The sequence below is a fragment of the Strongylocentrotus purpuratus genome, unplaced genomic scaffold (assembly GCF_000002235.5).
Source record: "Strongylocentrotus purpuratus isolate Spur 01 unplaced genomic scaffold, Spur_5.0 spur5_scaffold_5, whole genome shotgun sequence".
Classification (NCBI taxonomy): Eukaryota; Metazoa; Echinodermata; class Echinoidea; order Camarodonta; family Strongylocentrotidae; genus Strongylocentrotus; species Strongylocentrotus purpuratus.
In genome coordinates this window covers 38183588-38199133 of record NW_022145611.1, presented here as the reverse complement: position 1 = coordinate 38199133, position 15546 = coordinate 38183588, and the positions used below count along the sequence as shown (strand labels likewise).

At 37.0% G+C, this 15546-nt stretch overlaps 1 protein-coding gene across 1 annotated transcript in view; it reads left to right on the top strand.

Moving 5' to 3' along the window:
- LOC105436525 (neurogenic locus notch homolog protein 1-like) overlaps positions 1-14265 on the top strand; it is a 63594-nt gene extending 49329 nt beyond the window's left edge. The window contains exons 35-46 of the mRNA XM_030999197.1: positions 418-513; positions 1630-1725; positions 2849-2944; positions 4061-4156; positions 5275-5370; positions 6487-6582; positions 7700-7795; positions 8879-8974; positions 10096-10191; positions 11314-11409; positions 12533-12628; positions 14159-14265. Coding sequence (XP_030855057.1) covers positions 418-513; positions 1630-1725; positions 2849-2944; positions 4061-4156; positions 5275-5370; positions 6487-6582; positions 7700-7795; positions 8879-8974; positions 10096-10191; positions 11314-11409; positions 12533-12628; positions 14159-14265 — 1163 coding nt within the window. The remainder of the gene's footprint in view (positions 1-417; positions 514-1629; positions 1726-2848; positions 2945-4060; positions 4157-5274; positions 5371-6486; positions 6583-7699; positions 7796-8878; positions 8975-10095; positions 10192-11313; positions 11410-12532; positions 12629-14158) is intronic.
- The last annotated feature ends 1281 nt before the right edge of the window (positions 14266-15546 follow it).

The window sequence follows — 15546 nt, the reverse complement described above, 5'->3', positions numbered from 1 at the left end:
ACTTAATTAAGAGCGTCCGGTGGTTCCTTCCCCTGGACGCCCGATAACTTAGGCATCTGCCACTGCTACACGACATGGGCCATGTGGGCCTTTAATAGGAGTTTTGGAGTCGTGGGCCTTAACCGAAAAGACAGAAATCGTTCGCAAGACAAACCTTTATTCTATCAAATTGTCCTTAGGCGAGAGTGTGGGGGTATGTGTGACAGAGAAATACTTCCTAACAATATAAACCAATAGGGGCAGTGAACATTTTAAGGCATGGATTAATTTGTTTAATACAAATTTCAAGACAGCTATTATGAAGGTTCTGAATTACTAAAACTCCAAGCGTCTGTATACCTGTAATTCATGCATTTCAACGTTAATGATGAATGTAAAAATTCGTCAAATTAAGGATATTTTCTCTCCTCTCTGCAGTTGGATGTTCTCTTACCTGTGAGAACGGAGGGAGCTGTAATACCGCAGGCGATGCATGTGAATGTGTAGCGGGATTTACTGGAGACTTGTGTACAGGTATGAAAATCTATTGTTGCATCAGAAATTTAACGTCAAGAAATGGTTTGTTTTCAAAGGGAATTAATTGACGAGTAATAAAAACGATGATTTCAGTCATGATATACGCTAATATCGTGCTCTTAACCTCTGCATATGTGTCAAAATCAACATTTATAACTATCAAACACAGCAATCACCCCCCCTCCCCTTTCCCAAAAATTGAGTGGGCTAAAGTTTGGGGAAAGCCAACCTACATGTTAATTTGACAGTGTTTAATATATTCTAAATATTCATTCTAAATATGTTTACTCTATATTATTTAGATATATTATTATCGTCATTCATGCATTTTCAACTGAACGGTGAATTTAAAGATTGGTCATGAATTTAATGATATTCATATAATATTGAATCGCTTTGAGTGTGATACAATAATATATTGCTCGAGGTTTGACAATATTGGACGAGTGGAAGAAGAGTCCAATATTAACATAACTAGAGCAATATAATAAATTGCAGATGAGTGGCAATAGGCTCAACGTGTGCCTACGAAGAATTCAGATGAAAGTAGAACAGCAAAACAAACAATTAAATGCAGTTAGGTGAAAGAGTAAAAGAGGATGTTAAATGAAATAAATGGGGGCTGTTTGAATTTTCAAGAATAAAATTGTAATTTTCTACTCGGCAGAAGGGCAATCTTAAAGGTTGTAGATTAATGTTAGACTTAATTAAGAGCGTCCGGTGGTTCCTTCCCATGGACGCCCGATAACTTGGGCATCTGCCACTGCAACACAACATGGGCCATGTGGGCCTTTAATAGGGGTTTTGGAGTCCTGGGCCCGAAAAGACAGAAATCGTTCGCAAGACAAACCTTTATTCTATCAAATTGTCCTTAGGCGAGAGTGTGGGGGTATGTGTGACAGAGAATTGCTTCCTAACAATATAAACTAATAGGGGCAGTGAACATTTTAAGGCATGGATTAATTTGTTTAATACAAATTTCAAGACGGCTATTATGAAGGTTCTGAATTACTAAAACTCCAAGCGTCTGTATACCTGTCATTCATGCATTTCAACGTTAATGATGAATGTAAAAATTCGTCAAATTAAGGATATTTTCTCTCCTCTCTGCAGTTGGATGTTCTCTTACCTGTGAGAACGGAGGGAGCTGTAATACCGCAGGCGATGCATGTGAATGTGTAGCGGGATTTACTGGAGACTTGTGTACAGGTATGAAAATCTATTGTAGCATCAGAAATTTAACGTCAAGAAATGGTTTGTTTTCAAAGGGAATTAATTGACGAGTAATAAAAACGATGATTTCAGTCATGATATACGCTAATATCGTGCTCTTAACCTCTGCATATGTGTCAAAATCAACATTTATAACTATCAAACACAGCAATCATCCCCCCCCTCCCCTTTCCCAAAAATTGAGTGGGCTAAAGTTTGGGGAAAGCCAACCTACATGTTAATTTGACAGTGTTTAATATATTCTAAATATTCATTCTAAATATGTTTACTCTATATTATTTAGATATATTATTATCGTCATTCATGCATTTTCAACTGAACGGTGAATTTAAAGATTCGTCATGAATTTAATGATATTCATATAATATTGAATCGCTTTGAGTGTGATACAATAATATATTGCTCGAGGTTCGACAATATTGGACGAGTGGAAGAAGAGTCCAATATTAACATAACTAGAGCAATATAATAAATTGCAGATGAGTGGCAATAGGCTCAACGTGTGCCTACGAAGAATTCAGATGAAAGTAGAACAGTAAAACAAACAATTAAATGCAGTTCTATGAAAGAGTAAAAGAGGATGTTAAATGAAATAAATGGGGGCTGTTTGAATTTTCAAGAATAAAATTGTAATTTTCTACTCGGCAGAAGGGCAATCTTAAAGGTTGTAGATTAATGTTAGACTTAATTAAGAGCGTCCGGTGGTTCCTTCCCCTGGACGCCCGATAACTTAGGCATCTGCCACTGCTACACGACATGGGCCATGTGGGCCTTTAATAGGAGTTTTGGAGTCGTGGGCCTTAACCGAAAAGACAGAAATCGTTCGCAAGACAAACCTTTATTCTATCAAATTGTCCTTAGGCGAGAGTGTGGGGGTATGTGTGACAGAGAAATACTTCCTAACAATATAAACCAATAGGGGCAGTGAACATTTTAAGGCATGGATTAATTTGTTTAATACAAATTTCAAGACAGCTATTATGAAGGTTCTGAATTACTAAAACTCCAAGCGTCTGTATACCTGTAATTCATGCATTTCAACGTTAATGATGAATGTAAAAATTCGTCAAATTAAGGATATTTTCTCTCCTCTCTGCAGTTGGATGTTCTCTTACCTGTGAGAACGGAGGGAGCTGTAATACCGCAGGCGATGCATGTGAATGTGTAGCGGGATTTACTGGAGACTTGTGTACAGGTATGAAAATCTATTGTTGCATCAGAAATTTAACGTCAAGAAATGGTTTGTTTTCAAAGGGAATTAATTGACGAGTAATAAAAACGATGATTTCAGTCATGATATACGCTAATATCGTGCTCTTAACCTCTGCATATGTGTCAAAATCAACATTTATAACTATCAAACACAGCAATCACCCCCCCTCCCCTTTCCCAAAAATTGAGTGGGCTAAAGTTTGGGGAAAGCCAACCTACATGTTAATTTGACAGTGTTTAATATATTCTAAATATTCATTCTAAATATGTTTACTCTATATTATTTAGATATATTATTATCGTCATTCATGCATTTTCAACTGAACGGTGAATTTAAAGATTGGTCATGAATTTAATGATATTCATATAATATTGAATCGCTTTGAGTGTGATACAATAATATATTGCTCGAGGTTTGACAATATTGGACGAGTGGAAGAAGAGTCCAATATTAACATAACTAGAGCAATATAATAAATTGCAGATGAGTGGCAATAGGCTCAACGTGTGCCTACGAAGAATTCAGATGAAAGTAGAACAGCAAAACAAACAATTAAATGCAGTTAGGTGAAAGAGTAAAAGAGGATGTTAAATGAAATAAATGGGGGCTGTTTGAATTTTCAAGAATAAAATTGTAATTTTCTACTCGGCAGAAGGGCAATCTTAAAGGTTGTAGATTAATGTTAGACTTAATTAAGAGCGTCCGGTGGTTCCTTCCCATGGACGCCCGATAACTTGGGCATCTGCCACTGCAACACAACATGGGCCATGTGGGCCTTTAATAGGGGTTTTGGAGTCCTGGGCCCGAAAAGACAGAAATCGTTCGCAAGACAAACCTTTATTCTATCAAATTGTCCTTAGGCGAGAGTGTGGGGGTATGTGTGACAGAGAATTGCTTCCTAACAATATAAACTAATAGGGGCAGTGAACATTTTAAGGCATGGATTAATTTGTTTAATACAAATTTCAAGACGGCTATTATGAAGGTTCTGAATTACTAAAACTCCAAGCGTCTGTATACCTGTCATTCATGCATTTCAACGTTAATGATGAATGTAAAAATTCGTCAAATTAAGGATATTTTCTCTCCTCTCTGCAGTTGGATGTTCTCTTACCTGTGAGAACGGAGGGAGCTGTAATACCGCAGGCGATGCATGTGAATGTGTAGCGGGATTTACTGGAGACTTGTGTACAGGTATGAAAATCTATTGTAGCATCAGAAATTTAACGTCAAGAAATGGTTTGTTTTCAAAGGGAATTAATTGACGAGTAATAAAAACGATGATTTCAGTCATGATATACGCTAATATCGTGCTCTTAACCTCTGCATATGTGTCAAAATCAACATTTATAACTATCAAACACAGCAATCACCCCCCCCCTCCCCTTTCCCAAAAATTGAGTGGGCTAAAGTTTGGGGAAAGCCAACCTACATGTTAATTTGACAGTGTTTAATATATTCTAAATATTCATTCTAAATATGTTTACTCTATATTATTTAGATATATTATTATCGTCATTCATGCATTTTCAACTGAACGGTGAATTTAAAGATTGGTCATGAATTTAATGATATTCATATAATATTGAATCGCTTTGAGTGTGATACAATAATATATTGCTCGAGGTTTGACAATATTGGACGAGTGGAAGAAGAGTCCAATATTAACATAACTAGAGCAATATAATAAATTGCAGATGAGTGGCAATAGGCTCAACGTGTGCCTACGAAGAATTCAGATGAAAGTAGAACAGCAAAACAAACAATTAAATGCAGTTAGGTGAAAGAGTAAAAGAGGATGTTAAATGAAATAAATGGGGGCTGTTTGAATTTTCAAGAATAAAATTGTAATTTTCTACTCGGCAGAAGGGCAATCTTAAAGGTTGTAGATTAATGTTAGACTTAATTAAGAGCGTCCGGTGGTTCCTTCCCATGGACGCCCGATAACTTGGGCATCTGCCACTGCAACACAACATGGGCCATGTGGGCCTTTAATAGGGGTTTTGGAGTCCTGGGCCCGAAAAGACAGAAATCGTTCGCAAGACAAACCTTTATTCTATCAAATTGTCCTTAGGCGAGAGTGTGGGGGTATGTGTGACAGAGAATTGCTTCCTAACAATATAAACTAATAGGGGCAGTGAACATTTTAAGGCATGGATTAATTTGTTTAATACAAATTTCAAGACGGCTATTATGAAGGTTCTGAATTACTAAAACTCCAAGCGTCTGTATACCTGTCATTCATGCATTTCAACGTTAATGATGAATGTAAAAATTCGTCAAATTAAGGATATTTTCTCTCCTCTCTGCAGTTGGATGTTCTCTTACCTGTGAGAACGGAGGGAGCTGTAATACCGCAGGCGATGCATGTGAATGTGTAGCGGGATTTACTGGAGACTTGTGTACAGGTATGAAAATCTATTGTAGCATCAGAAATTTAACGTCAAGAAATGGTTTGTTTTCAAAGGGAATTAATTGACGAGTAATAAAAACGATGATTTCAGTCATGATATACGCTAATATCGTGCTCTTAACCTCTGCATATGTGTCAAAATCAACATTTATAACTATCAAACACAGCAATCATCCCCCCTCCCCTTTCCCAAAAATTGAGTGGGCTAAAGTTTGGGGAAAGCCAACCTACATGTTAATTTGACAGTGTTTAATATATTCTAAATATTCATTCTAAATATGTTTACTCTATATTATTTAGATATATTATTATCGCCATTCATGCATTTTCAACTGAACGGTGAATTTAAAGATTGGTCATGAATTTAATGATATTCATATAATATTGAATCGCTTTGAGTGTGATACAATAATATATTGCTCGAGGTTCGACAATATTGGACGAGTGGAAGAAGAGTCCAATATTAACATAACTAGAGCAATATAATAAATTGCAGATGAGTGGCAATAGGCTCAACGTGTGCCTACGAAGAATTCAGATGAAAGTAGAACAGTAAAACAAACAATTAAATGCAGTTCTATGAAAGAGTAAAAGAGGATGTTAAATGAAATAAATGGGGGCTGTTTGAATTTTCAAGAATAAAATTGTAATTTTCTACTCGGCAGAAGGGCAATCTTAAAGGTTGTAGATTAATGTTAGACTTAATTAAGAGCGTCCGGTGGTTCCTTCCCCTGGACGCCCGATAACTTAGGCATCTGCCACTGCTACACGACATGGGCCATGTGGGCCTTTAATAGGAGTTTTGGAGTCCTGGGCCCGAAAAGACACAAATCGTTCGCAAGATAAACCTTTATTCTATCAAATTGTCCTTAGGCGAGAGTGTGGGGGTATGTGTGACAGAGAATTGCTTCCTAACAATATAAACCAATAGGGGCAGTGAACATTTTAAGGCATTGATTAATTTGTTTAATACAAATTTCAAGACGGCTATTATGAAGGTTCTGAATTACTAAAACTCCAAGCGTCTGTATACCTGTCATTCATGCATTTCAACGTTAATGATGAATGTAAAAATTCGTCAAATTAAGGATATTTTCTCTCCTCTCTGCAGTTGGATGTTCTCTTACCTGTGAGAACGGAGGGAGCTGTAATACCGCAGGCGATGCATGTGAATGTGTAGCGGGATTTACTGGAGACTTGTGTACAGGTATGAAAATCTATTGTAGCATCAGAAATTTAACGTCAAGAAATGGTTTGTTTTCAAAGGGAATTAATTGACGAGTAATAAAAACGATGATTTCAGTCATGATATACGCTAATATCGTGCTCTTAACCTCTGCATATGTGTCAAAATCAACATTTATAACTATCAAACACAGCAATCACCCCCCCCTCCCCTTTCCCAAAAATTGAGTGGGCTAAAGTTTGGGGAAAGCCAACCTACATGTTAATTTGACAGTGTTTAATATATTCTAAATATTCATTCTAAATATGTTTACTCTATATTATTTTGATATATTATTATCGTCATTCATGCATTTTCAACTGAACGGTGAATTTAAAGATTGGTCATGAATTTAATGATATTCATATAATATTGAATCGCTTTGAGTGTGATACAATAATATATTGCTCGAGGTTCGACAATATTGGACGAGTGGAAGAAGAGTCCAATATTAACATAACTAGAGCAATATAATAAATTGCAGATGAGTGGCAATAGGCTCAACGTGTGCCTACGAAGAATTCAGATGAAAGTAGAACAGTAAAACAAACAATTAAATGCAGTTAGGTGAAAGAGTAAGAGAGGATGTTTAATGAAATAAATGGGGGCTGTTTGAATTTTCAAGAATAAAATTACAATTTTCTACTCGGCGGGAGGGCAATCATAAAGGTTGTAGACTAATGTAAGACTTAATTAAGAGCGTCCTGTGGTTCCTTCCCCTGGACGCCCGATAACTTGGGCATCTGCCACTGCAACACAACATGGGCCATGTGGGCCTTTAATAGGGGTTTTGGAGTCCTGGGCCCGAAAAGACAGAAATCGTTCGCAAGACAAACCTTTATTCTATCAAATTGTCCTTAGGCGAGAGTGTGGGGGTATGTGTGACAGAGAATTGCTTCCTAACAATATAAACTAATAGGGGCAGTGAAAATTTTAAGGCATGGATTAATTCGTTTAATACAAATTTCAAGACGGCTATCATGAAGGTTCTGAATTACCAAAACTCCAAGCGTCTGTTTACCTGTCATTCATGCATTTCCACGTGAATGGTGAATGTAAAAATTCGTCAAATTAAGGATATTTTCTCTCCTCTCTGCAGTTGGATGTTCTCTTACCTGTGAGAACGGAGGGACCTGTAATACCGCAGGCGATGCCTGTGAATGTGTAGCGGGATTTACTGGAGACTTGTGTACAGGTATGAAAATTTATTGTAGCATCAGAAATTTAACGTCAAGAAATGGTTTGTTTTCAAAGGGAATTAATTGATGAGTAATAAAAACGATGATTTCAGTCATGATATACGCTAATATCGTGCTCTTAACCTCTGCATATATGTCAAAATTAACATTTATAACTATCAAACACAGTCATCACCCCCCTCTCCCAAAAATAGAGTGGGCTATAGTTTGGGGAAAGCCAACCTACATATTAATTTAACAGTGTTTAATATATTCTAAATATTCATTCTAAATATGTTTACTCTATATTATTTTGATATATTATTATCGTCATTCATGCATTTTCAACTGAACGGTGAATTTAAAGATTGGTCATGAATTGAATGATATTCATATAATATTAGATCGCTTTGAGTGTGATACAAGAATATATTGCTCGAGCTTCGAGCAATATAACTAGAGCAATATAATAAATTGCAGATGAGTGGCAATAGGCTCAACGTGTGCCTACGAAGAATTTAGATGAAAGTAGAACAGTAAAACAAACAATTAAATGCAGTTAGGTGAAAGAGTAAGAGAGGATGTTTAATGAAATAAATGGGGGCTGTTTGAATTTTCAAGAATAAAATTACAATTTTCTACTCGGCGGGAGGGCAATCTTAAAGGTTGTAGATTAATGTTAGACTTAATTAAGAGCGTCCGGTGGTTCCTTCCCCTGGACGCCCGATAACTGAGGCATCTGCCACTGCAACACGACATGGGCCATTTGGGTCTTTAATAGGGGTTTTGGAGTCCTGGGCCTTAACCGAAAAGACAGACATCGTTCGCAAGACAAACCTTTATTCTATCAAATTGTCCTTAGGCGAGAGTGTGGGGGTATGTGTGACAGAGAATTGCTTCCTAACAATATAAACTAATAGGGGCAGTGAAAATTTTAAGGCATGGATTAATTCGTTTAATACAAATTTCAAGGCGGCTATCATGAAGGTTATGAATTACCAAAACTCCAAGCGTCTGTTTACCTGTCATTCATGCATTTCCACGTGAATGGTGAATGTAAAAATTCGTCAAATTAAGGATATTTTCTCTCCTCTCTGCAGTTGGATGTTCTCTTACCTGTGAGAACGGAGGGACCTGTAATACCGCGGGCGATGCCTGTGAATGTGTAGCGGGATTTACTGGAGACTTGTGTACAGGTATGAAAATCTGTTGTAGCATCAGAAATTTAACGTCAAGAAATGGTTTGTTTTCAAAGGGAATTAATTGACGAGTAATAAAAACGATGATTTCAGTCACGATATACGCTAATATCGTGCTCTTAACCTCTGCATATGTGTCAAAATTAACATTTATAACTATCAAACACAGCCATCACCCCCCCCCCCCTCTCCCAAAAATAGAGTGGGCTATAGTTTGGGGAAAGCCAACCTACATGTTAATTTAACAGTGTTTAATATATTCTAAATATTCATTCTAAATATGTTAACTCTATATTATTTTGATATATTATTATCGTCATTCATGCATTTTCAACTGAACGGTGAATTTAAAGATTGGTCATGAATTGAATGATATTCATATAATATTGGATCGCTTTGAGTGTGATACAATAATATATTGCTCGAGGTTCGACAATATTGGACGAGTGGAAGACGAGTCCAATATTAACATAACTAGAGCAATATAATAAATTGCAGATGAGTAACAATAGGCTCGACGTGTGCCTACGAAGAATTCAGATGAAATTAGAACAGTAAAACAAACAATTAAATGCAGTTCTATGAAAGAGTAAGAGAGGATGTTAAATGAAATAAATGGGGGCTGTTTGAATTTTCAAGAATAAAATTATAATTTTCTAATCGGCAGTAGGGCAATCTTAAAGGTTGTAGATTAATGTTAGACTTAATTAAGAGCGTCCGGTGGTTCCTTCCCCTGGACGCCCGATAACTTAGGCATCTGCCACTGCAACACGACATGGGCCATTTGGGTCTTTAATAGGGGTTTTGGAGTCCTGGGCCTTAACCGAAAAAACAGAAATCGTTCGCAAGACAAACCTTTCTTCTATCAAATTGTCCTTAGGCGAGAGTGTGGGGGTATGTGTGACAGAGAATTGCTTCCTAACAATATAAACCAATAGGGGCAGTGAACATTTTAAGGCATGGATTAATTTGTTTAATACAAATTTCAAGACGGCTATTATGAAGGTTCTGAATTACTAAAACTCCAAGCGTCTGTATACCTGTCATTCATGCATTTCCACGTGAATGGTGAATGTAAAGATTCGTCAAATTAAGGATATTTTCTCTCCTCTCTGCAGTTGGATGTTCTCTTACCTGTGAGAACGGAGGGACCTGTAATACCGCGGGCGATGCATGTGAATGTGTAGCGGGATTTACTGGAGACTTGTGTACAGGTATGAAAATCTATTGTAGCATCAGAAATTTAACGTCAAGAAATGGTTTGTTTTCAAAGGGAATTAATTGACGAGTAATAAAAACGATGATTTCAGTCATGATATACGCTAATATCGTGCTCATAACCTCTGCACACATTTTAAAATTAACATGTATAACTTTCAAACACAGCCATCACCCCCCCCCCCCCCTCTCCAAAAAATAGAGTGGGCTATAGTTTGGGGAAAGCCAACCTACATGTTAATTTAACAGTGTTTAATATATTCTAAATATTCATTCTAAATATGTTTACTCTATATTATTTTGATATATTATTATCGTCATTCATGCATTTTCAACTGAACGGTGAATTTAAAGATTGGTCATGAATTAAATGATATTCATATAATATTGGATTCCTTTGAGTGTGATACAATAATATATTGCTCGAGGTTCGACAATATTGGACGAGTGGAAGACGAGTCCAATATTAACATAACTAGAGCAATATAATAAATTGCAGATGAGTAACAATAGGCTCGACGTGTGCCTACGAAGAATTCAGATGAAATTAGAACAGTAAAACAAACAATTAAATGCAGTTCTATGAAAGAGTAAGAGAGGATGTTTAATGAAATAAATGGGGGCTGTTTGAATTTTCAAGAATAAAATAAAATTTTCTACTCGGCAGAAGGGCAATCTTAAAGGTTGTAGATTAATGTTAGACTTAATTAAGAGCGTCCGGTGGTTCCTTCCCCTGGACGCCCGATAACTTAGGCATCTGCCACTGCAACACGACATGGGCCATTTTGGTCTTTAATAGGGGTTTTGGAGTCCTGGGCCTTAACCGAAAAGACAGACATCGTTAGCAAGACAAACCTTTATTCTATCAAATTGTCCTTAGGCGAGAGTGTGGGGGTATGTGTGACAGAGAATTGCTTCCTAACAATATAACCAAATAAGGGCAGTGAAAATTTTAAGGCATGGATTAATTTGTTTAATACAAATTTCAAGACGGCTATTATGAAGGTTCTGAATTACTAAAACTCCAAGCGTCTGTATACCTGTCATTCATGCATTTCCACGTAAATGGTGAATGTAAAGATTCGTCAAATTAAGGATATTTTCTCTCCTCTCTGCAGTTGGATGTTCTCTAACCTGTGAGAACGGAGGGACCTGTAATACCGCGGGCGATGCATGTGAATGTGTAGCGGGATTTACTGGAGACTTGTGTACAGGTATGAAAATCTATTGTAGCATCAGAAATTTAACGTCAAGAAATGGTTTGTTTTCAAAGGGAATTAATTGACGAGTAATAAAAACGATGATTTCAGTCATGATATACGCTAATATCGTGCTCATAACCTCTGCACACATTTTGAAATTAACATTTATAACTATCAAAAACAGCCATCACCCCCCCCCCCCCCTCTCCAAAAAATAGAGTGGGCTATAGTTTGGGAAAAGCCAACCTACATGTTAATTTAACAGTGTTTAATATATTCTAAATATTCATTCTAAATATGTTTACTCTATATTATTTTGATATATTATTATCGTCATTTATGCATTTTCAACTGAACGGTGAATTTAAAGATTCGTCATGAATTAAATGATATTCATATAATATTGGATCGTTTTGAGTGTGATACAAGAATATATTGCTCGAGCTTCGACAATATTGGACGATTGGGAGACGAGTCTAATATTAACATAACCAGAGCAATATAATAAATTGCAGATGAGTTGCAAAAGGCTCGACGTATGCCTACGAAGAATTCAGATGAAAGTAGAACAGTAAAACAAACAATTAAATGCAGTTCTATGAAAGAGTAAGAGAGGATGTTTAATGAAATAAATGGGGGCTGTTTGAATTTTCAAGAATAAAATTACAATTTTCTACTCGGCTGGAGGGCAATCTTGAAGTTGTAGATTAATTGTTAGACTTAATTAAGAGCGTCCGGTGGTTCCTTCCCCTGGACGCCCGATAACTTAGGCATCTGACACTGCAACACGACATGGGCCATGTGGGCCTTTAATAGGGGTTTTGGAGTCATGGGCCTTAACCGAAAAGATAGAAATCGTTCGCAAGACAAACCTTTATTCTATCAAATTGTCCTTAGGCGAGAGTGTGGGGGTATGTGTGACAGAGAATTGCTTCCTAACAATATAAACTATTAGAGGCAGTGAAAATTTAAAGGCATGGATTAATTTGTTTAATACAAATTTCAAGACGGCTATTATGAAGGTTCTGAATTACTAAAACTCCAAGCGTCTGTATACCTGTCATTCATGCATTTCCACGTGAATGGTGAATGTAAAAATTCGTCAAATTAAGGATATTTTCTCTCCTCTCTGCAGTTGGATGTTCTCTTACCTGTGAGAACGGAGGGACCTATAATACCGCGGGCGATGCATGTGAATGTGTAGCGGGATTTACTGGAGACTTGTGTACAGGTATGAAAATTTATTGTAGCACCAGAAATTTAACGTCAAGAAATGGTTTGTTTTCAAAGGGAATTAATTGACGAGTAATAAAAACGATGATTTCCGTCATGATATACGCTAATATCGTGCTCTTAACCTCTGCATATATGTCAAAATTAACATTTATAACTATCAAACACAGCCATCACCCCCCCCCCCCTCTCAAAAAAATAGAGTGGGCTAAAGTTTGGGGAAAGCCAACCTACATGTTAATTTAACAGTGTTTAATATATTCTAAATATTCATTCTAAATATGTTTACTCCATATTTTTTTGATACATTATTATCGTCTTTCATGCATTTTCAACTGAACGGTGAATTTAAAGATTCGTCATGAATTGAATGATATTCATATAATATTGGATCGCTTTGAGTGTGATACAAGAATATATTGCTCGAGCTTCAACAATATTGGACGAGTGGAAGACGAGTCCAATATTAACATAACTAGAGCAATATAATAAATTGCAGATGAGTGGCAATTGGCTCGACGTGTGCCTACAAAGAATTCAGATGAAAGTAGAACAGTAAAACAAACAATTAAATGCAGTTCTATGAAAGAGTAAGAGAGGATGTTTAATGAAATAATTGGGGGCTGTTTGAATTTTCAAGAATAAAATTACAATTTTCTACTCGGCGGGAGGGCAATCGTGAAGGTTGTAGATTAATTGTTAGACTTAATTGAGAGCGTCCGGTGGCTCCTTCCCCTGGACGCCCGATAACTTGGGCATCTGCCACTGCAACACGACATGGGCCCTGTGGGCCATTAATTGGGGTGTTGGAGTCCTGGGCCTTTACCGAAAAGATAGAAATCGTTCCCAAGACAAACCTTTATTATATAAAATTTTCCTTAGGAGAGAGTGTGGTGGTAGGTGTGACAGAGAATTGCTTCCTAACAATATAAACCAATAGGGGCTGTTAAAATGTAAAGGCATGAATTAATTTGTTTAATACAAATTTCAAGACGGCTATTATGAAGGTTCTGAATTACTAAAACTCCAAGCGTCTATAGAGAGTTGGGTGCAGGTATGAAAATCTATTGTAGCATCGGGATTTAAAGTCGAGAAATCTTTTGGTTTTAAAGGAAATTAATTGACACGTAATGATAACGATGATTTAAGCCATGATATACGCTAATATCGTGCACTTAACCCCTTTATATATATCAAAATCAACATTTTAACTTTCAAACACTTCCAACCCCCCCCCCGCACTTTATTTATTTTTGTATTAATAGTTTTAGAAACTAAGTAGATTTTTTCCTCAATTGTCATTAATTTGCATTTAAAAACCATTTTTACTTGATCTTCCTGTTAAATGCTAAATATAGACAAATCTGACAACATGGAAATTATTTTCTTGTCACTTTCATTCCAATGATTATCATTGAAACTCAATATGCACAGATTTCGACGAATGTGCTTCCGGTCCGTGTATGGCTAATGAAGATTGTACTGATGGAGTGAACATGTATACTTGTGCCTGCTCTGATGGTTTTAGTGGGACTCCGTGTGCAGGTAAGCTATCAAGCCAAAGCAGATTACATACAAACACCTGCCAATCATACCAGCCTCACGCTACCACCTTGTGAGCTCGAAAGTGCCTAGAACCCCCCCCCCAAAAAAAAAAAAAAAAAAAAAAACCCTGCAGAATCCATCGTAGACAGAAGCAGTGAAGTCCACGGCCAGTTGTGACCATGGCATGCATTATGCTGAAAGTCAGAGTGTTTGCGGCAACACCTTTCATGCTTCGTATCAGAGTCAAATTTAACTCACGGTTTTCATCTTCACTCGATCAACAGTGAAAAGTCACAATGTTAATTTAGTTTAATGGCCTTCTTATGCCTCCGTTACAAAGTAGTCGGAGGCATTATGTTTTCGGGTTGTCCGTCCGTCCGTCCGTACGTCCCGTTCTCGTGATCGCGTTATCTGAAGAACCGATTGATGGATTCCTGCCAAACTTTGGTCATGTATGTATCTTGCAAAGCCGATGAACTGATTAGATTTGGGGGTCACAAGGTCCAAGGTCAAAGGTCACAGGGCTCATTATGTATGCAAAAACAGCTCGTGATCGCGTTATCTCAAGAACCGATTGATGGATTTCTGCCAAACTTTGGTCATGTATGTATCTTGCAAAGCCGATGAACTGATTAGATTTTGGGGTCACGAGGTCAAAGGTCAAAGGTCACAGGGCTCATTAAGTATGCAAAAACAGCTCGTGATCGCGTTTTCTCAAGAACCGATTGATGGATTCCTGCCAAACTTTGGTCATGTATGTTACCTGCAGAGCCGATGAACTGATTAGATTTTGGGGTCATGAGGTCAAGGTCAAAGGTCATGCGGCTCATTATGCATGCAAAAATAGCTTGTGATCACATTATCATTAGAACAGATTGATGGATTCCTGCCAAACTTAGATCATGTATGTATCTTGCAGAGCCAATGAACTGGGTAGATTCTTGGGTCATGAGGTCAAAGGTCAAAGGGTCATATATGTATATGAGAAATGGCTTGTAATCACGATATTCTGAGAACTTGTTAATGGATTACAATTGAACTTGAATTTGAAAAATTTCTTCTGTTTTGGTTTGTAAAATTGCTCTATGACGGAGGCATCATTTTCGACTGCGCGCAATTAAAGTTCCATCTAGTTATTTTAGTTGATTCCCAGCGACGGCCCGACGTAAAAAGTAAATGAATCATTTTATCTTCCCAAATTACAAAAGTGTGAATCAAGCTACAGTGTCGAACATAAATGAGAAGGTTGACAAATTGTTAGGCTACCCCGGGTCCTATCGCTAAAAATAGTCCATTCCGTCACAAAATTATTTTTCACTCTTTCTTTTATAACACAAGATGGCGCTATTCAATGAAATCAGCACTATTATT